This window comes from Meles meles, chromosome 6, assembly GCF_922984935.1.
Source record: "Meles meles chromosome 6, mMelMel3.1 paternal haplotype, whole genome shotgun sequence".
In the NCBI taxonomy this organism is placed as follows: Eukaryota; Metazoa; Chordata; class Mammalia; order Carnivora; family Mustelidae; genus Meles; species Meles meles.
The window spans coordinates 119,365,064-119,388,116 of NC_060071.1; the positions used below are offsets into that span (position 1 = coordinate 119,365,064).

Here is a 23,053-nt window from a genome sequence, read left to right on the forward strand (position 1 = left end):
TGAGAGAGTCTCAAGGAGACTCCCCTACTCATGACCCTAAGATCACCATGACCTGAGCCTAAACCAAGAGCCAGCTGCTTAACCAGCTAGCTGAGCCACCCAGGCGCTCCCACAGACTGAAGGATTTTAATGTAACAGACCAAAAATCTCTCTGGTATGGTTTCAGATTCTACAATGCAACTGATCTAAGAAACTTCCACTTGTTGAGTTTTGATATAATCTCAAAGAGTATGCACAGTCATCTGATAAGGCATTAAAATACTCTTCCCTTTTCTAATTACATACCTGTGTAAGGGTGAATTTTCTTCATATATGTCAGCTAAACCAATATTCCACAACAGATTAAATGTAAATGCCTTCATAATGTCTGGCATTAAAGAGGTGGAAAGAGGTGACAATATTACTCCTCTCACTATTATTTTGGAAAACAGTTACTTTTCGTAATGATATTATTATGTTAATATAAGGTTTATTATTTCCAGTCTTAAAGGAATTTTTAAGCTTTACCAGCTTTAAATTCTTATACAGTAAAAACTGATAAAGATGACCCACATAAAGTTCTTTGAGGTCTTCAATGACTTTTCAGAGGTCTTGAGACCAAAGAGTTTAAGAATTTTTTATTTCAAAAGTGGTTTTCTCACCCAGAGTGATCTCGCGCCTGAACCATTTGGCAACGTCTGAAGACATTTTTGGTCATCACAACAGGGGAGGTGCTGTTGGCATATACTGGTCAGAGGCCACGGATGCTGCTAAACATGTGCACAGGACAGCCCCCCATAACAAAGAATTACCCAGCCCCAATGTCAATACTGTTGAGACTGAGAAACCCTGCTTTTGAGAAATATTCAATGACCTACCCAAAAAATGTTAATATTAAGAAAATAGTTAAAAAGCAGCAGAGATTACCTAATTCTAATTTTTTTAAAGATTTTATTTATTTATTAGAGAGATAGAGAGCACAAGCAGGCAGAGCAGCAGGCAGAGGGAGAGGGAGAAGCAGGCTCTCCACTGAGCAGAAAGCCCGATGTGGGGCTTGATCCCAGGACCCCGGGATCATGACCTGAGCTGAAGGCAGCTGTTTAATTGACTGAGCGACCCAGGCACCCCCTAATTCTAATTTTTAAAAAATTTTTTAAAAGATTTATTTATTTGAGAGAGAGAGGGAGAGAGCATGAGAACACGAGCAGAAGGAGGGGCTGAGGAAGAGGGAGAGAGAGGATCTCAAGCAAACTCCTGGATGAGCACAGAGCCCAACCTGGGGTCCCATCCCAGGAGCCTGAGATCATGATCTGAGCTGAAATCAAGAGTCGGACACTTAACCGATGGATCCAGCCAGGTGCCCCCCAATTTTATTTTTAAAATATGTACATATGCATACAAAGAAGGCTAAAATATGTCGCATGTACCAAAAATGGCCATCCTGGATGCCTGGGTGACTCAGTGGGTTAAAGCCTCTGCTGTCGGCTCAGGTCATGATCCCAGGGTCCTGGGATCAAGCCTCGCATTGGGCTCCCTGCTCAGCGGGGAGCCTGCGTCCTCCTCTCTCTCCCTCTGCCTACTTGTGATCTCTGTCAAATAAATAAATAAAATCTTTTTTTTTAAAGGTTTTTTTTTAAATTTATTTATTTGACAGACAGAGAGAGAGAGATCACAAGTAGAGAGGCAGGCAGAGAGAGAGGGGGACGCAGGCTCCCCGCTGAGCAGAGAACCCAACGCGGGGCTCGATCCCAGGACCCTGGAATCACGACCCAAGCCGAAGGCAGCGGCCCAACCCACTGAGCCACCCAGGTGCCCCAATAAATAAAATCTTTAAAAAAAAAAAAAAAAAAAGGTCATCCTGAGTAGGTGGTGTACTTCCTTTATCTCTTTATTTTCTGTATTTCCTACAGTTAATATATGATCTTTTTTAAAACTTATGAATAGGGGCGCCTGGGTGGCTCAGTGGGTTATGCCGCTGCCTTCGGCTCAGGTCATGATCTCGGGGTCCTGGGATCGAGTCCCGCATCGGGCTCTCTGCTCAGCAGGGAGCCTGCTTCCCTCTCTCTCTCTCTCTGCCTGCCTCTCTATCTACTTGTGATCTCTCTCTGTCAAATAAATAAAATAAAATCTTTAAAAAAAAAAAAAAACTTATGAATAAGTGGGAAGCCTGCCTTCTAAGTACCCTATTCTACTGACTTGCATGATTCAACAGGAAATTCTCAATAGTAAAGGAAGGAATTAATAAGATGTCAAAGAACAAAAGCTCCTCAAATAGAGCTAGGGGAACACTAAAAACAGATTCTTGTGTCTCAATAACAGTAAGGATTCACAAGGAAGTTATTAAGATAGTATGGTGCACAGTAAGGTACTCCCAGACCACAGATCATGTCCAGTCTCACTTCTTCCGTACAGAACTAACCTGGACAGTATGTCTCCTGATTATATCACAGACACTCTCTTCATTTATTCTGAATAGTTTCCGATTTTTTACTTTTTTAAAATAAAAACACTGCCTGCCTAACTTTTGCAAAATTCCTTGCAAAAGCAACATTAACAACATAATAAAGTTTTCTTTTCTCTGCTTGAGCAATTCTAAAAAAGTTGAGCCAATGCAAGCCCAATGCTTTTTAGTCCTTTGAGGAAGGCATACGATACCAACCCACAAGCAGGTATAAACAGAGATGTCAACCCTGAGAGTCAAGGGCTGCTTGAAGCTGGTTGCCAAACATGCAAATCTCAGTTGTTTCTTGCCAGTATGTGGAAGGCAAAAACACATGCTTCAGCCATCTATTGCAGGGAGTGAGTGGTATCTGTATAAACCATCAAACTTGGTCAAGACACCATTAAAAAAGGAAACAAAACAATCCTCAGAGGTTCCAATTAGTCACTTGGCCTTAAAGCAGTAACACAAAAGATACAACTGAAATTAGAAGACTTGAATGGAAATTCAGAATGAGAGAAGCTGTATAACAAGATTTTGACAGGCACCTAGGTTTGCAGAAAATTCCTCCTCCTGAGTAATGTTCTATGGAAGTATAGGCAGACAAGAATTAAAATTCGAGACTCAGCCAGTGACAATGTGCCTCCAAACTGGAAAATCTCTACTGACTTATCTCTAAAATAACGGGCACTGCCAACTTACTCAAAACAACCACGTTCAGGGACAATGAAACTGCACATAAAAATGTAGTAGCGTGGGGTGCCGGGGTGGCACAGTTGGTTAAGTGCCTGACTCTTGATTTCAGTTCAGGTCATGATCTCAGGGTCTTGGGATTAAGCGCTGTGTTGGGCTCTGCCCTCAGCAGAGAGTCCACTTGAGGATTCTCTTTCCCCATCTCCCTCTGCTCCCACCTCCCACCACTGTTCACACATACACACTCTCTCTAAAATAAATAAATCTAAAAAAATAAATAAGGAAAGAATGCGGGGGCACCTGGGTGACTCTGTGGGTTAAGCCTCTGCCTTCAGCTCAGGTCATGATCTCAGGATCCTGGGATAGAGCCCCACATCAGGCTCTCTGCTCAGCAGGGAGCCTGCTTCCCCCTCTTTCTCTGCCTGCCTCTCTGCCTACTTGTGATCTCTCTCCCTCTCTGTCAAATAAATAAATAAATAAATAAAATCTTTTTAAAAAATAAATAAGGAAAGAATGTAATGACAGAGGAAGCCAACAAAAGAGTTTAACACTTTACCTGAGTAAAGCCCTTTAGAAACACAGAACCTTGTGACTTTCCCTACTGAGAGACAAGTTTTTAATCTTGACTGTACTACGTAACTAGTTGCAAACTACTGGGCAAATCATTTCTTTGCTCTTCTGTGTCCCTGTAAGTAAAATTAAAAGCTTCAATTAGATGACCATTCATCTTTTCCAGCAATAAAATTCTATGATTCTACAGAGACAGAACATTAGTAGTAAAAGAGCACAGTGACAATGGTGAAATTAGGCCTCTAAACCAAATCTCTTAAACCTTTTTTTTTTTAAAAGATTTATTTTTTTTTTTGACAGACAGAGATCACAAGTAGGCAGAGAGGCAGGCAGAGTGGGGGTGGGGGGGGATGCAGGCTCCCTGCTCGGCAGGGAGCCCGATGCGGGGCTCGATCCCAGGATGCTGGGATCATGACCTGAGCTGAAGGCAGAGGCTCTAACCCACTGAGCCACCCAGGCGCCCCTCTTAAACCCTTTTTTAAAAGATTTTATTTATTTATTTGACACAGAGAGACAGACAGAGCGAGAGAGGGAACACAAGCAGAGGGAGTGGGAGAAGGGAGAATCAGGCTTCCTCCTGAGCAGGGACCCCGATGTGGGGCTCCATGCCAGGATCTGGGATCATGATCTGAGCCGAAGGCAGACGCTTAGCCACCAGGTGCCCCTAAACTTCTTTACTGATGTCATTTCACAACATGAAAGATAGTCTAGAGCCAACTGGCCATATACCTGAAAAGCTACAATTCCTGAAAATCCTTCCCAGGGCCAATCTATACATTTGAGGGGCCAACTTTTACTCCAAATGTATTCTGGTGCTGGGCAGATACTCCATAACATGGAGTTTTAACAACATAGCTTTTTCTTTCTCTAAGATTTTATTTTTTCATTTGAGAGAGAGAAAGAGAGTGAGAGAGAGAGAGCATAAAAGCTGAGAAGGTCAGAGAGAGAAGCAGACTCCCCATGGAGTTGGGAGCCCAATGTAGGACTTGATCCTGGAATTCCAAGATCACGACCTGACCTGAAGGCAGTCGCTTAACCAATTGAGCCACCCAGGTGCCCTTAACGTAGTTTTAACATCAACATCATGCCACATTTTGGATAAAAACACCTCAGGGAAAAAAAAATCCCACTCAGCGGGGAATCATTCCCCAAAACACCTTTCCTTAAAATGAACTGCAAAAGAAAAAAACCACAGGAAGACTTCTTTAAAGGGGAAAGGAAGAAGGTACAAGTGAACATCAGAACACTAACTCTAAGAGGAGGTATATACAAAGGAAGGGGTAACTTCTAGGCTCTGGATGTAGCATTTGCATAACAGTTTTGGCTGTCTCTACTTCTTTCTAATAAGAAAGATAGGAACAAATGACTAACCAGTCACTCAGCCTCTCAGGCTCAACACAGTACCTTAAAAGTGGCAGCTTAAAGACCTAACAACAAAATGGAGGCTTGCAAGCTTTCTCACAGAGGCATTCGATGGTGAACAGGAAGAGCTAAGAGAGTACAGCTTCGGTTTTACTTGAGTACCAGGCAGCTCAGGTGGTTATGAGTAGGTAGCCATATAACTTATCATTGAAATTAGGACTTTTTTTTAAGAAAGGAGTGTTAATAATTGTACTGGCACAATGGGGAAATTGGGATAGTCCCAAGTAAACCTGAATATAGGGTCACCTTGTTATCAGGTGACCAGATGGCAGCAAGGTAGGCGGGGGACCTACAGAGTTACCTTATCAACTGTATAAGGTAATCTTACCTTGCTGTATCAAGGGGTAGGAGCCAGCAGAAGCAAAAGGGAAGATGGGAATCAGTCTTTCCACCAACATCTCCGCTACTAGGATCTGTTATAAACCCATCAATTTCCTCAGGTGCCATTTTCTCATTGATTCCTACATGCCCCAACCCTCCAGAATGTAACTTCCATTTTAAAATTGGCCTGAGTAAGAAAAAAATTCTCAGGGCACAGGGACTTGACCTCCAATGCATGTCAGTTCTGCATCCTGAGAGGTGTGTGATAGAATCTTGGGTATCAACACTGCAAAGTGCAATGAGTGAGTAAGATATCAAGGAAAGTGTGACCATAAAGGTATGGGGAGAGCAGATAACAAAAGTGACAAACTGCTGCTGTCAAGTCTTTCCCTGAATTCCGGACTTAGGATAACTGATGTGAAGAGCAAGTGGATTCTAACCCTCCTTGTTAACCTAATCTTTGAATAACCTTGGAAAGGAAATGCCTTCTTTTTCACAAAAGCAAAGTGCAGTTGCTGGTGACAGAAGTAAATTTTATTTGCAAAACACTATAGTTAAGCTCACTAAGGATTAAACAGGCTTATCATTTGGTCTAGGAGTCATACCTTCCTTTGTTGATATTGTGTCTGTGCCAATGTACTTCCAAATGACTTACCAGTATTCTCTGGGCAAATTATCCCATGTTACACTGTTTAAACTTCTTCCAAAAAGCACTTTATCATTATTCATCTATGTCCTTATGAGGAGACACCTATTTCTTTTGGATAAAATCAGGCAAATGTACTCAACCAGTATGCTTTCAGGAGATATCAAACTCAAATTACAGACTCAGTAAACAGTATGAGTCATGTATGTTGTTTGTATTTTTGGTTGGGCTAATGGAGAAGAGGAACCAAACCGGTAACCAGAATATACCCACTCCTAATTATACTTCACTAAAGCAGGTAAAGTTTAACCCAGTGTGAAGTTACATGGTTTATGTAAGCAAGTGTAAACACACAAAGCGTAAGGAAGGAGGAGACTTTAGATGACTGCCAAGACCAACATCCAGGTGAAGTGATTTCTAGCACCAAGAGAGATCTGATGGAGGGGTGTATATGGTAGCTATGACTAGCTGGCTACTGGCTTGAAGCCCACTGATCTAGCCCCACAGCTATACACCCCTTTCTTCATTTACACAAAAGCAGAGGGCAAAGCAGTTAGCAAAGTATCAGATCGATGGCAAGAGAAGAGAATGTTGGGGAAAAGTCAGAGCCTACAGAACAGTCTAAAAATTTCAGAGTAGTCAGCATATCTCAACTGCTCCAGCAGACTCCAGCTGCAAATCCAGCTCTACCACAAACTACAGGAGCCTTGGAAGTCACTTAACTTCCCTGTGCCTCAGTTTCTTCATAGGTAAAATAAGGATAACAGCACTAACCCTACCATTGGTAAGGTTAAGTATTAAATGTGGTCACCTACATTAATGTGCTTGACATAGGAAACACCCCCAAATAATACGTGATAAATGAATGACATGCTCAAAAATTAGCTATTTTTTGTTTAACATTTATCTTTGTGAACAGCAATGTCTCAGATGAACACCAAGTAAGGCATTCCTATTTAATTTGGTGGACCCTGGGGAGCACTGCAGATTTCTTTGAGGGATCAGCAGCAGATGTGTGATCATGACAGTTAAGTTCTGGGAGGCTTATGTTGGCAGCAGTGACTATTAAGTATTAAAGCTGAAAAGAATAAAAACTTCTGAAGCAGCTACTGGAACCAAATTTTCTACAAAGACCAAGGTAACAGGCCAAGGTAATAACCTTTTTTCATCCCTAGAATTATATTTCACTTAATTTTAACCAGAAACAAGGAATTCCAATATCTATTTTTCCACCAATGCCCTACCTGTTCTCTGCATTACAGAACCCTCAGCACTCATTGATCGGTGTCCTTTCTTGATTTTTTTTAGCACTTAGTTATGACAATTAATAAAAAACCTTCAAATGACTAGGCCATAGATAACACTGGCTATTCTCCAAGTGGCAAATAAAACATATGAAGTGCTTAGCAGAGAGCCTGGCATACATTATAAGCTAATTAAGATTAAAGAGGCACACACGGTATATTCCCATTAAATATTTTTAATGAACAAATAAACATAAGATACTTGTGTGGAACAAGTTAATTTTATTTACAGCAAAACACAGAAATATAATTAATCATCTAAGAGGAGCAACTAGAGTTGCACATGTGCTCAGAAATTGCTAATTTTTCAGTTTTCAATTTTTAAAAGATTCAGAAAAGGTAAATTACCCTATAAGAAAAGGGAAAGAAAAATATAAAAAGGCAACTCAGAAACAGCACATGCCTCAGAGCAATGGGCCCAACTTGACCTGTGGACTGCCAAACACTTACAAGGCAGCTCCCGGCAAGTCATCTTTCTACTTTCCCACTCCCCTTTCCGTAATATGAAGATCTTTCCTTCTCTCTGATTCATTGAGGAAGAAAGAAGATACAAAAAAGACCACCTAATGCAGTACTTCCTAAGCTTCAGTCAATCTCAATCAACTTTTGATTTCAGCCATATCCCTGTAACACATTCACCATTATTTTTCTTTAAATTGACTTTAAAAAATTTTAACCTCACCTTAAGCAATAAATTCATTAAAAATATTTTATATATGCTGGTTAACTTTTCCATTTAAATATTTATTCAAAGATCACTTAAAATCAGCTTACATGTCCACAGGCAAATAGTAACCTAACCCTTATAACTTAAAATCAAAATTTTAAACACAACAGAGAACCAAGTAGAAAAGAAATGTAATTTCACATTCTCACAATAATCTGAGGTTAATCTTAACAGATAAATATTCAGTTCTTTAATTGTTAAAAGACAATACTTATGTGGGTTACCAAAAATTGAAAACAGAACTGATTCCCTCTTAAGCTACACAATCTTCATTTGAACTGGGGTTTTTAGTTCCTTTAATTTTAAAAGGCTTTAATACTACCCTTGAGTATCTAAATTCAGACTAAAACAATAAGGAAAGCAATTACTTCTTTCTTGAACCATAAAAAAGAAAAAAATTAAAATTAAGTGCTGTTTATTAACAAATGAAAGTGCCCTTCACTTGGTTCAATGAGTAAGATAAGTGAAACTACTTCTCAACTCACAATTCAGAAGGCAGCATCTATCTGTGTTTCAAGTTCTACTGGTCAGTAAATCTTCCCTGATCTAAAGGATTCCAACTGCACTTTACAACCAAATCTAACAATAATCAGTGAATAAGCACTTGTATGGTCCCCAGGATACATAACTAAGGGCTACTGCTCCTCTTGGAAACTCTTAGTAAAATCAAAAACACACTGGCATTAAGTTAAGTCAGTGATGATCCTTTGAACAATACAGAACACAAAGACAACTTTTTGCTGTGCTAATAATGTGTAATAAGACTGGTGGGTCATCAGTTCAACCTCAGTGGCTTATTTTATTTTATTTTAGATTTTATTTATTTATTTGACAGAGAGAGAGAGACAGCAAGAGAGGAACACAAGCAGGAGGAGTGGGAGAGGGAGCAGCAGGCCTCCCGCTGAGCAGGGAGCCTGATAGAGGGCTCAGGGCTCCATCCAAGGCCCTGAGCCAAAGGCAGACCCTTAACGACTGAGCCACCCAAGTGTCCCCTCACTAGCTTATTTTAAAATAGAAGTGACAAACCTGGGCATAATTCTAAATCTGCCAATCTCTGATAGGTATCAATTAGCTGACTGAAGAATAAGTGGGAAAAATAATGTGCATCTATAAATATCCATGTTACCTTATCCTTATGACACGATCTCTATAATTTGTCATAGCAATGTCTTCCAAGGCCATCTCTACAAACCCTTTCTTTTCCGCTAAAACTCATAAACAAAAGGATTATTTGCTATAATAAGTACAGCAAACTAGAGAAAAATCAGGTATCTACTAAAGTATCATAAAGCAGAGGGGAAACATTTTTTAAAGGGCCATGCACTATTACAGATGATAAGTAAATGTTCCTAAAATGCAAGGTTAAGAGCATGGTTTATACCTGATTCATCATTTCTGTTCTAATTGCTTCTGCTTTATAAACTATGCACTCAAAAACTATTTGTTAAATTAATTAATAGACCAAAGGATAAAATTTAACACCTTCACAGCAATGGATTATGGATAAATAGAAAGGCCCAGAAGAAAATCCAATAATTGATTCCCTAATCACCTTATTGAAATGTATGTACTATGAAAGCTTTTTCAAGTCACAAATCTGCCCTACCACTAGCCATATTTTTTCCTGGTCAACTAACCACTGGACCAACAAATTCATTCCAACTAAACACATGAGAAGTTCTAATAAGGCTAAAACTTTATTCCACTGGCTAAAGCCAAACACTTTACCTGTAGATAACATGCTCTTAGATGAACTGACAAAAAAACTGATTCCATAAAATTGACAGAATTAGCTATTGGGAAACAGGAAATGATCATTAATTGATAGGTTCAAATCGAGCATATGGTTATTATCACAGCTATTATTCGATGTTTAAAAATACGCTTTGATGAGAATACTGGGATTAAGCTTATTTACAAAGTATTTTTTTTTAAAGATTTTATTTATTTACTTGACAGAGATCACAAGTAGGCAGAGAAGCAGGCAGAGAGAGAGGAGGGGAAGCAGGCTCCCCACCCAGCAGAGAGCCCCATGCGGGATTCAGTCCCAGGACACTGGGATCATGACCTGAGCGGAAGGCAGAGGTTTTAACCCACTGAGCCACCCAGGCGCCCCTTACAAAGCATTTTAACAGTTCATCTCATTGAGACCTTTCTCAATTTTTCACATTGTACAGTCCTATGGACAAATAAATGTTAGATATTGAAAGTGTCAATCTCCTAAAAACTTTTGGTGAGGGTCAAGCTAAATAACCATACAAAGCTTTGCAGCAATAGCAACCAGAGCAAAAGCAGGGGCTAGGCTCTGGTGCTAAGAACTTAACAAGTGTTATTTCTACAGTCCTCACCACAACCCTGTGGGGTATTACTGCTCTTAATATACAGCTGAGGAATCAGAGAGTGAGTGACTTAACAAAGGTAACCCAGTTAGCAAGTAGCTGATATTCACTCCCAGAGGGCCTGACTCCAGAATTCACGCTATTAATCTCTACCTAACTTATGATAATAAAGTCAGAGACCCACATGAAACAGAAAAAGAACTAAACAGTTATCACTTATAAATATTATGACCAAGTAGATATAGTTAAATGTTTCTCCCCATGTACAACTCCTATTAACTAACGCTGAAACAGTACAGTTACAGATGCTATTGGAAAAACTTCTAAAGGTGCTTTTCCTACATTTAGCCATAAGCATCAAGAAAGAGATCATAATCTCTCACTGAAACTTAAAACTTCATACTAATAGGTTATTAATCTGCTAGTTCTAGAGGTTCTCATTATCAATTAGTCTCAAATATCAATTTCAGGGAAAATAGTATTATTAGATGCAACCGAAGACTTAAAGGGTAAACCCAGGATATCCCCCAAATATGTGTTCTGGCATAAATTCCTTGATGTTGGTAGGATCTTATGAGTAGTACTTCAACATACCCTGTGCCTTTTCATTCCACATCAAAAAGTCACAAAACTATCCCGTCTGCCCCATTTGCACAGGTCTGTTACCAATACTGTAAGAACAAGTGTCAGCTAATAATATCACAGGTTAAAAGTACCAAAGGGAAGGAAAACAAGCTCAGCATTTTCTCTGAGAGACAGGTCACACTGTTCAGCTCACAGCCTAAACTTTACCTAATGTAATTCTCACAAGAGCCCTTCAGGTAAGTGCTGGTACATCAAGGAAGCAGACCCAGAGAGGCTTAGCAACTTGACTACAAGGTCACACACTAAATGACACAACAGTGATTTCAACTATGTATATGCTATACCCCCACTGCCTTACAGGATGGCGAAGTAATGCCCTTTTCTGATCAACAATAAAGAAAAACACTTTTTAAGTTAAAAGTATTTTAACGTTTAAAAAAAAAAAATCCTCCCACTTGTTGCTGTCACAGTCTCACTGCCCAGCAGAACACCTTTTCTCCTTCCTGATTTTCTCTGGCTTACTCTTAGTATCTGCTGGCCTCATTGTGCCCTGGAAAAGGGCCCAGCTCTTAGAACAAAACAGCAATGATGTATCCTTAACAAATCACATTTTATAAGGCCACAAGAACCATGCAAATATTTTTGCCCTAGGTATAAGTTAATTCTGCCAAATAGTTATGTGTCAGTTATAAGAAATGTGAGCCTGCCCAAACATTTAGGAAATAAAAACAGTGAACAAACTATGAACATACTATTTTAATCATGGCTTTCTAAAGTCTTCAACCAATCCAGACAAGATAGAAGAACAACAAAATGCATAAAGGTAATCTCATTACCATCGTAGAGTCTGGCCTCTGCACCACATTATTGTGAAACATAAGGGATACACAGCATTAGCCTCAAAATCCTAAGAGTCTCTCCCCTGGTGTTAACTGCTAAAGGACAATGACAGATAAGAGAATATGTAAACCTGACATTTTAAATAGTTTTAAATTGGGGAAGATTATTGAAGGACTTCCCAGAACAATATTTAATTAGCTTTAACAAGTTAAGGTGTATTTATGACTCCCAGAGGGGGCTTCCTTATCTGAAGCAAACAGGAGGAAATTTCTGTTAGCATAAGTTGTACTGATAATGGAAGGTGAATAGCTAAAAAGGCTTTTAACCAAAAGTTTTTGTTCAGGAAATAAGAAAGAAAAGCTAAGTGTATGGGGGGGGGGGGGCGCTGGCCCCTCAGGGTCCTGTAGCCTGGACTAGGAACAAGGACAGGAGTAGATAAAAAGGAAACAGGAAGGACTGAGCTAGAGGAAGTGTGGAGGGGAAAGGAGGAGGAGTAAGGAAGGAGCGAAGAAGAATGAAACCCAGAAAGTAATGATGGAGATGGGCAACTCAGGCCTAGAAAAATAAGGAAATAAATGCCTGAAACCAGGAGGTTTGCCAGGGCCTGCCCTGTGGAAAGGACTCTCCTCTTCTATAGGACTACCATTAAGATAAATTAACTGGCCAAGACTAGAGAAAATGGGGTTCATTTGAGACACAAGAGAGGGTCCTGAGCAAGGGTTAACTTATTGAGAATAGAGACAACATTTCAGTGTTTCTTCAAAAGTGTTAAGTTAAACTGGGTGAGTTGTAAGGCATGTAAATTATATCTTAATAAATCTGTTATTTTTAAAAAGTGCTAAGCCGGGCAACGTATGACTGTACCATAATTAGTTCAGCCTTTAAGAGTACCCCCCAAATTCCCTCACCAAGTAGGAAGAATTTCCTTGTGTCTGGGGACATCTCTGTTGGAAAACATCAGTCTGTTAAGGAGACTATAGTGAATACAGAAGGAAAAACAAAACAAACAAAACGGTGAGCTCTCTAAAGAGATCTTCCCCATTTTTGCCCTCGGAATTTTTTAGCAGTGTTGGGGAAGGAAGCTTTTGTTTGGGGTATGCCTTGAAGTAGAATATCAGGTTTCTTCAGTGGATGATCTAGGGCCAAAATCTACCTAGTCAAAGAGAAAACGATCTAGGGTGGAAAAGTCAAGTGAGTTCTGGAGAAACCCCAGAAGGTTTATCGTGAAAGGATCACACAAGTCTTATCTCTGCTACCCCTAAATTGGACTGTACGCCCGTGCCACTTCCGACTGTTACTCGCGATGAAGACGGATGCTTTGCCATGATCGCAGAAGTTTCTGGCCAGCTGCCCACTGACGTAAATTAGAAAACCATTCGGGGACCGGCCTGGGTGAAGCGAAGCGCCACGTCCAGCGCCAGGCTCCCGCTTCCTCCCTCTCAACGCAGGAAAAGGGACAGAGCAGGGAAGAAGGCGTATCGTCTTCGCCCTCCTCCCCTTCAAACCGCTTTCGGGGAGCCGCCCGGCGGACCCCATCCCCACTCGCCCGCCTGGGGCCCGAGACCCCTCGGGAGGAGGGCGGCGGCGGCGAGCGCCCCCGCGGGCAGCAGGCGCACCTCCCCCGGGGCAGCTGTCGCCGCGGCCCGCCCGGCCCGGGCCTCCCCGGGAGCAATAGGCTATCGATTCAGCTGCCTGTCGCTAGGAGCCCCGGGAGAGCGAGGCCTACACCGCCGGGCCGGAGCCCCGGCCTCGATTTCGCCACTTTCCCCACACCAGAGGGGGAGCCCGGGGCAGCCGAGCCCAGCTGGGCGGGAGGGAGGAGGCGCGGAGACCACCTGCAACGGCAGCGGCCGGCAAAGGGGGTACGGGCGGGGGGCTGCTGCCAACAAGTCTCTGGGGGTCGCCCACCCACCACCCCTCGCCTCACAAGTTACGCGTTCAAGTTCTGGCCGGTGCCCCATAGCCTCCAGAGCCCCCAGCACTGCCCACACCGTAAGAAAAACACGACGCGGAAGAGGCCACTACAGCAAAGGGGAGATGGAGCCGGGCCCCTCAGGGCGCCGACGGGGGGGCGGCCAACAGCTACCCGCCCGGCTCCTCTCCTCGCTCACCCAGTCAGCCCCCCGAGTCGCGGCCCCCGACCCCTCGGCGGCCAGCCCTGTCACCACCCGGCCCCCAGCCCCAAGGCCCCTTCTCCCGGACGCCGGCGCCAGGGACTCGAGCTCTCCCTGGCCTCCGGCGCGCCTCGGCCTCCTCCCCCTCCGAATCCCCAAAATGCCCCCCGCACCTTTTAAAGTACACCGAGGAAGAGTTTCCCATCAAACTTTGTCAGGCGGTAATCTCGCCCCCCCCCCCAACCCCCGACCCACACTTCCAGGGCAGTCATCAGGAGAGATCACTTTGCACTTGGGATAAAGCGAATTAAGGACCTGTCAACCATTTTAGGTCTTTTTTTTTTTTTTTTTAAACAGAAGACATCCTCTCCTTCCCCTCCCTCCCCCTGCAAGGGTTTGAATTTGACACCAAACCTTCCCACCGCAGAAGGGGGGTTGAGGAGCGAGGGGGTGGGGGCGGAGGGCAGAAGGAGGGTGGCGAGGGAGAGCGAAAGGGGAGGTTGGAAGGGGGCCGGGAGGCGCGGGGCGGGGAAGGGGGTTGATTTACCTGAGACCAGCCACTGGCCTCCATTGTTGGAGAATTCAATGGCATTGACACAGCCGAAGTGGCCGAGGAGGTCCTTCTTGTAGAGGTTTCTGCAGCCTCGCAGGCGTCTCCTCTGAAAGTCCTGAGTGAGCAGGGGGTCCCCATGCAAGCCCCGCTGGGACAAGAAGCCCACCACTGACCTCATGCTGCCCCCCAGGCCAGCTCTCCTCTTCATGCTGGAACCGCCGCCGCCGCCGCTCGCGCCGCCGCCCCTCCCTCGGCCTCACGCGCGGCCGCCGCGCTCCCCCCACCCAACCCTCCCCCCGCGCTGCGATCCGGATGGTTCTTTAACCAGCCATGGCAGACGGAGCGAGGTGTGCAGACACTCGGTGGCGTTCGCGGCTTCCTGAGGGTCCCCTCCCTCCCTTTCCACCCCCCCTAGGCTCCTCCCTCTCCTCCGCCTCCTCCAGCAGCTGATCCTCAGCTGCGGCCGCGCTTCCGCGATGCGCGGCCCTTCCGCCGGCCGCCGGTGCCGGGGAACGCGGGCGGCGGCTACCCCTCCCCCGCCGCGGGCTGCTGGCCGGAAGAACGCGGGCGGCTGGCCTGGAGACCGCGGGCGGCGGCGCGACTTTCCCGCCGCAGCTCCTCCCGGCGCTGCGCCCCCTGAGTGCCGCACTCTGTGAAGTTGAGGGCGCGTAACAATCGGAGCGGTAGCGGGGCTGCGGGCTCGCCTTCCTCCCCCGGCGGCCGGCGCTCCTTCCCCACCCGCTGGCCCGGCGTCGGGGCGAGGTCGGCTCCCCGCTCCCCTTTTTTTCGGTGGGGAGAATGCAGCCCGTGGGTGGCGAAGGGGTGGGGGACAGGCTGTGGTAGCCCGCCCCGGGTTCGTCTCGTCCTACCCGCCCCCAGCCCAGTCCTAGGAAGGGGAACCTGGAGTTAGGGCTGGACACGGGGTAAGGCCGCTTGGGGGTTTTGTGAGTGCACCCGTCCCTCCCCTACCAAGTAAATGTTTTAATACTACCCGAATCCCACCCCACCGCCCCCGGTTCAGTTCTCCCTTCCTACAGCCATTCAGTAAAAAGGCTATACTGTCCGTCTAGTAGTAGATAGTAAGAGTGGTATATGGGAAGGGGTTGGGGTTCTTAATAAGGAGGGCGAAAATTGCCCAAACTGAGTTGAGAAGCTCCGAGAAACAAAGTATTCTGTCCTTTAATTCTAGGTACATTCATTCGCAAGACACAAGAAGCTTTACCCGAAAACAGCAATATATGTTATTTAATTGGATGCAGTGAGCTCTTCAAGGTTGAGTGTGGAGCCCTGACGCTGTGCAGCTGTTGGCCAGCAGCTGTGTTCCAGGCTAGAAGAAGCTGCACTACAGAAGACCAGGAGCCTCTCTGTTGACCCCAGCAAGAAGACTGGGTGTTAAGTGCTTTGGAATTCTACCAAATGCAGTAAAAGTCCCCCTGTCCGCGTGTTGTAGTTTGCTAGAAGCTATCCTCTGTCGTTGAAAGAAAACATGGTCGGCTCCTAAAACAGGCAGGTGTCCGTTTTGCCTTTTCAATTTAGCAGGAATTGCATCCTCTGTATCAAAGATGGCACAGGGGGCGGTTGAGTATACACCCTCAAGGGTGGGCTGAACACGGAAGAGGACACCCATCAGACAAAATCACCTACTCCTACTTTTTGCAATATGGTTAATCATACCAATAACATATGCAATTAAGTGTTTAAAAGTCAACATAATAGCAAATGTTATTTGATAGCTTAGATAGTCACCAAATTTCAGGAATTATGGTTTTAATGGAGATTATTTTCCTAAATAGGAAATGTCTAGTGCTGTCTTTTTAAAAAGTTTTGTTCTCAGGATGCTTCATTGTGTTTATTCGTTATAATAGCCTCATAAATATCAGTAATCCTATACCAGCTTAATGAATGATTTTTAGCACCCAACATCTTTTTTTTTTTTTTTTAAAGATGTTATTTATTTGAGAAAGAGAAACAGCACGAGCGGGAGGGGCAGAGGGAGAGAGAGAATCTCAAGCAGACTCCATGCTGAGCTTAGAGCCCAAGGCAGGGCTGGATGCCAGGCCCCTGAGATCACGACCTGACCTGAAGTCAAGAGTCCCTCACTTAACTGTGCTACCCAGGTGCCCCCCAACATCTTTTCCTCATAGCAATATCATAATGTGTAATTAAACATTTATTTTTATCAGACTGTCCCCGACTCTGCTGTAAGCTCTCAGAGAGGGACCATGTGTTTCTTATGTCCAGAGCCAGTACATCCTGGCACTCAGGGACCACTTGAATATTTGTTGAATATTTGAATGAACTTAAGGAGTGGGGAAGAATTTGGAAGGGAAGGTAATGACTTATAGAAGGATTGAGTTTGAGATATCTGTACTTCATTCCAGTGGAGATGATTTCAAGGCCAGTTTCCTATCTCACTGTTCCTTTGCTTAACACAGTCAGTCCACATATTCAAAAACAGAAGTCATCTGGCACCTTCTAGATCAACAAGACATCATTTATACCTACCTTATTTGCTTGCAAGGGGAGAGATGGACACAGTGATGTTGTGGTTCAAGTGGCCTTTACTGTGGCAATATATGACACACTCTCAAGCTCTCCCCTCTTTAAACATGTACCTTTTCTCCACAACTTTAAATGTGACTTGCTTTTCCCCAATCCCTGGAATAACTGTCCCATTTACCGCAGCCTAAAAATAGACAAGGATCTGATCACAAGCCAGCCCAATTCTAGGACTTTGCTAGAAACTTCCTTAACCGTTCAGTGACCAACCAGAACAGAAATGTAGGACCACTCAGTCTGTTTATCTCCTACTGCTGGTCTGGGCAGCTTTTTGTAAGGAAAATGCATAAAATCTCTCTCTTCATTGTCCCATAATTGGGGTTGCCAGATAAAATGCAGGATGCCCACTTCAATATGAATTCCAGAAAAACAGTAATTTTTAGCATATATATTTTCTGTACAATATTCAGAATATACTTATATTAAAGTAATTATTCATTGTTATCTGAAATTCAAACCAAATTGGAGCATCCTATATCTTTTGCTAAATCTGGCAGCCCTACCCATAATATAATCCAGCTTCAGAAGATCAAGCCCCATGATATCTATTTGCTTTTATTATGAATTTAACATGGTCTCTTGTGTCATTTATTGCAAACTAATATTATACATAACTGTTTAACATTTAATCAACTTCAGTGATCATATGAGCTTGGCCTTTCTGATACAGGCATTTATAGTGAAAAGTCCAGTGTACTTAACTTAAAAATAGGGAATGAAATTGGACTCTTGGATAATCTATCCACTACATAGAATGTACTAGGAAAGGGAAAAAGAGTGGAAACTTCATATTTTTCTCACCTAGGCCCAGAAACTCCTACATATTGACACCATTTGAATTTCATTCTGGAAGAACGTTGTTTTGAAAACTCATTCTGGAAAAACCAAGATATGGAAATTACTTAACATGGGAACCATTTACTCCTTGCTCCACCATCTGAAGAATACTGATCAAACATAGAGTTCCCAGAAATTCATTTGTTCTTTAGTTTCTATTTTGTTTGAGCCAATATCACTGAAGGAAGAGTAAAAAGATCTTTAAAAACTGACTAGATGCTAAAGAAATGCTCTTAAAAAAAACAAAAAAATAAAACAAACAACAACAACAACAACAAAAAAAAAACAAGAAAAGACTAAGCCCCTGCTCACATATTTACTAAATTCTAGCTTATTAAGAACTACATATGGACACTAACATTCTCAGAAACATTTCACTTAAAAACATTTTCAACTCTAAAATAAAAATAAACTACTTAGATAAGAGACATTAATTCAGACAAAGATCAATGCCCTAACTATACATATAATTTGGCTGTCATTTATATTTTAAAGGATGTTATTTATTGGCCATTTCAAATACACAGCAGTCAATTTTAATTTTGAAAAAAAAAATCTAAATACAAATTCCTCCAACAAGATCTATAGGATCAGAGGATATAATTTTATAGTTTAACTCTTACATTTAGGTCTATGATCCAATTTAAATTACTTTTTTTTTCAAGATTTATTTATTTTAGAGTGTATGTGAGAGAGTGAGCTGGGGCAGGGGCAGAGGGAGAGAGAGAATCCTCAAGCAAATTCCCCTCTGAGCAGGGAGCCTGGCTCCACCCCAGGATGCAGAGATCAAGACCTGAGCCAAAATAAGCTGCTTAACCAACTGAGCCACCCAGGTACTCCAAGTTAACTTTTTATATAGTGTGAGGTAGGGGTCTAACTTTATTCTTTTGCATGTGGAGATCCTGTTGTCTAAGCAGTATTTTTTTTTTAAGACTGTTCTTCCCCCATTGAATTGCTAGTAAATAGAAACGCAATAGATTTTTGTATATTGACCTTATATCCTGCAAATTTGCTTCACCAATTTATTGGCAATTTTTGTGTTTCTCAAAGTTTCTGTATGCAAGAGCGTGTCATAGACTCATAGAAATAGTTTTAATTCTTCCTTTTCAATCCAGATGCCTTTTATTTCTTTTTCTTACCCAATTGCCTTGGCTGGAACCTTAGGTACAATGTTGAATAGAAGTATTAAGAGTGGACATCTTGGGGCGCCTGGGTGGCTCAGTGGGTTAAGCCGCTGCCTTCGGCTCAGGTCATGATCTCAGGGTCCTGGGATCGAGTCCCGCATCGGGCTCTCTGCTCAGCAGGGAGCCTGCTTCCCTCTCTCTCTCTCTCTCTGCCTGCCTCTCTGTCTACTTGTGATTTCTCTCTGTCAAATAAATAAATAAAATCTTTAAAAAAAAAAAAAGAGTGGACATCTTGGCGGCTTATATCTCATATTAGGGGGAAGCTTTTAGTCTTTTAGTCACCACTAAATGGTATGTTAGCTGTGGTTTTATGTGATTCCTTTATCAGGTTGCAGAAATTCCTTTTTATTCCAAGTTGTTGAATGTTTTTATATGAAAAGGTGTTAGATGTTTTCAAATGCTTTTTCTTTGTCTATTGAGATGATCATACGGTTTCCTCCTTTGCTATATTATGTTGATTGATTTCATTAAACCAATCTCTCATTCCTAGATAAATCCTATTTGATCATGGTATTTAATCCATTTTATATGTGGCTGGATTCACTTTACTAGTATTTTGTTGAAGATTTTTGTGACATAAGGTTGTCTTTAGTTTTCTGATGATATCTTTGTCTGGTTTTGGGATTAGGGAAATACTGGCCTCATAATGAGTTGGGAAGTCCGTCCTCTATTTTTTTGGAAGAGTTTATGAAGGATTAGCATTAATTCTTTTTTAAACATTTGGTAGGGGAGCATCTGGCTGGCTTAGTCAATAGAGCATGTGACTCTTGCTCTCAGGTCATGAGTTCAAGCCCCACGTTGGGGGTAGAGTTTACTTTAAAACTAAATAAATAGGGGTGCCTGGGTGGCTTAGTTAGTTAAGCATATGCCTTTGGCTCAGGTCATGATCTCAGGGTCCTGGAATAGAGCCTTGCATCTGGATTCCTCCTTGGCAGAGAGTCTGCTTCTCCTTCTGCCACACCCCCCCACCCCCACTATCACTCTTTCTCACTCTTTCTCAAATAAATAAATTTAAAATCTTAAAGAAAAAAAAAAACAACTTCTTATTTAAAAAATAATAAATAAATACATAAGACTATTTAAAAAAATTTTTTTAAGATTTTATTTATTTGACAGATCACATGCAGGCAGAGAGGCAGGCAGAGAGAGAGGGGGGAAGCAGGCTCCCCGCTGAGCAGAGAGCCCGATGTGGGGCTCCTTCCCAGGACCCTGGGATCATGACCTGAGTGGAAAGCAGAGGCTTTAACTCACTGAGCTACCCAGGCGCCCCTAAAAATAATTTTTATTTTTTTTTATTTTATTTTTTTATTTATTTATTTGACAGAGAGAGAGATCACAAGTAGGCAGAGAGGCAGGCAGAGAGAGAGGAGGAAGCAGGCTCCCCGCAGAGCAGAGAGCCCGATGCGGGGCTCGATCCCAGGACCCTGAGATCATGACCTGAGCCGAAGGCAGCGGCTTAATCCACTGAGCCACCCAGGCGCCCCCTAAAAATAATTTTTAAAAAATAAATATTTGGTAGAATTCACCAGGGACATCACCTGGCCTTTTCTTTGTGGGAAGGTTTTGATTACTGATTTAATCTCTTTCCTTGTTATAGTTCTATTCACATTGTATGATTCTTTTTTTTTTTTTCTTAAAGATTTTTCTCATTTATCTGATGAAGAGAAAGAGACACAGTGAGAGAGGGAACAAAAGCAGGGAGAGTGGGAGAGGAAGAAGTAGGCTTCCGGCCAAGCAGGGAACCCGATGGGATGCAGTGGATCCCTGGACCCTGGATCATGACCTGACCCAAAGGCAGATGCTTAACGACTGAGCCACCCAGGTGCCCGTCTCTTTCTAATTTTTTAAGTTGGAGGGGTTGTTACTGATTTGAGATCTTTATTTCTAATGTAGATGTTTATAGCTTTTTATTTCTATTTAAGCACTGTTTTAACTGCATCCTATAAATTTTTGTATGTTGTGTGTTTTCATTCATCTCAAAGTGTTTTCTTTTTTTCTTTTTAAGATTTTATTTATTTGACAGAGAGAGACGGGAGAGGGAACAAAACGGGGCGGGGTGGGGGGACAGGAGAGGGAGAAAGCAGGCATCCCGCTGAGCAGGGAGCCCAATGGAAGGCTCTATCCCATGACCCCAGGATCATGACCTGAGCCAAAGGCAGACACTTAACGACTGAGCCAGCCAGGCACCCCTCAAAGTGTTTTCTAATTTCCCTAATTTCTTCCACGACTCTTTGATTATTTTTTTTAAAGATTTTATTTGCTTATTTGACAGAGAGATCACAAGTAGGCAGAGAGGCAGGCAGAGAGAAAGAGGGGGAAGCAAATTCCCCACTGAGCAGAGAGCCCGATGTGGGACTCAATCCCAGGACCCCAAGATCATGACCTAAGCCAAAGGCAGAGGCTTAACCCACTGAGCCACCCAGGCACCCGACTCTTTGATTATTTAAGAGTGTATAGTTTCTACACATTCGCAAATTTCCCAAATTTCCATCTATTCATTGATTTCTAATTCTTTTTTTGAAGGGGGGCATTTTTACAGATCTTGAAGTGAGTTCCCAGGCTGTGTATTACTTGAATTCAGTAAAGTCAGAATATTAATTGTTACTAAAATTTTTAAATCATATTCCAACTTACTTTCCAAACTTTTGGTTCAAGTTTGCCATGCATAATTCTTCATGATGAATGAAATCTAGTTTGAAATAACCTTTATGGAGTGAAAGTGGACAAAAATTCTCAATGGCCACGATTATTCATTTGATATTTACTCAGTGACATTTTCTGCGCTATTCTATACCAACCATCTGGGTTTTGTATATTTGAAGTTTCCTTGACAAAATCATCATGAGCCAGCTGCTTTTACATATTTTTAATTTTAGGCTTCCACATGAAAAATGAGTGGCGTGAGAAACTGTTGACATTTATTGCACCAGGTATGTAAGCATATAGTCAAGATATCTTTTCCAGAGATGGTCCCATGGATTTAAAATGTTTATTGAGCATCTTTAGTGTAATACCATTTAGAAAATAAATACCATTCAAAAAATAAAATTGGGCAATTCCCTTTCTCCAAAATAAAATATGCTCAAGGAGAAGTAATAAGACTCTCGGGTACAGACGTCAAATTTAAATAGTATTTATGGGGGTGTCTGGGTGGCTCAGTCATTAAGTGTCTGCCTTTGGCTCAGGTCATGATCCTGGGGTCTTGGGATTGAGCCCCACGTCGGGCTCCCTGTCAGCAGGAAGCCTGCTTCTCCCTCTCCTGCTCCCCCTGCTTGTGTTCCCTCTCTCACTGTGTCTCTCTCTGTCAAACAAATAAAATCTTTTTAAAAAATTGTCTTGGGGCACCTGGGTGGCTCAGTGGGTTAAAGCCTCTGCCTTCAGCTCAGGTCATGATCCCAGGGTCCTGGGATAGAGCTCCGCATCAGGCTCTTTGCTCAGCGGGGAGCCTGCTTCCCGCCTCTGTCTCTGCCTGCCTCTCTGGCTACTTGTGATCTCTTTCTGTCAAATAAATAAATAAAATCTTTTTTTAAAAAATTGTCTTTATGGGCTCAATGATAATCAAGGACAGGCTTTTGGAAAAAGAACTGACCACAGCGTGTGTTAATAAACTTGTTCCCCCTTCCTTCTGAAGAAACTGCATGAACTCATAATATCAATATAATTAACATTCTTGGCTACAGATCCCTTTTAAGTTGGAGCTGGTGATGTACCTAATTATCGATGAGCTTGCTGGAAGATATTTATTATTCAAATCACAAAATGATAAAACTTACGGGATCTTAGAAATCACTTGATCAAATCCCTTCACCATTTGTGATTTGTTTTGATCACACTGAATCTACAGCATGAAGAAGAGTTCCTGAGTCACTTGTTGTCAGGTGATGGAATCTTCCTGAAATGCCCCTGCTCAGGACTTTCCCTTTTCTCTCTCTCTTTTTTT

General features: G+C 42.6%; 1 protein-coding gene across 2 annotated transcripts in view; it reads right to left on the reverse strand.

The window, feature by feature from the left end:
- DCAF5 (DDB1 and CUL4 associated factor 5) overlaps positions 1-14,906 on the reverse strand; it is a 103,376-nt gene extending 88,470 nt beyond the window's left edge. Inside the window, exon 1 of one of the 2 annotated variants that reach the window (XM_046008783.1) lies at positions 14,707-14,906. Coding sequence is in view for 1 of the 2 variants with exons in the window: in XM_046008782.1 (XP_045864738.1) it covers positions 14,528-14,741 (214 nt within the window). In the remaining variant the exon portion in view is untranslated. Of the gene's footprint in view, positions 1-14,527 lie in introns of both variants that reach the window. The other variant, XM_046008782.1, reaches the window with a different exon arrangement.
- Positions 14,907-23,053: the final 8,147 nt, after the last annotated feature.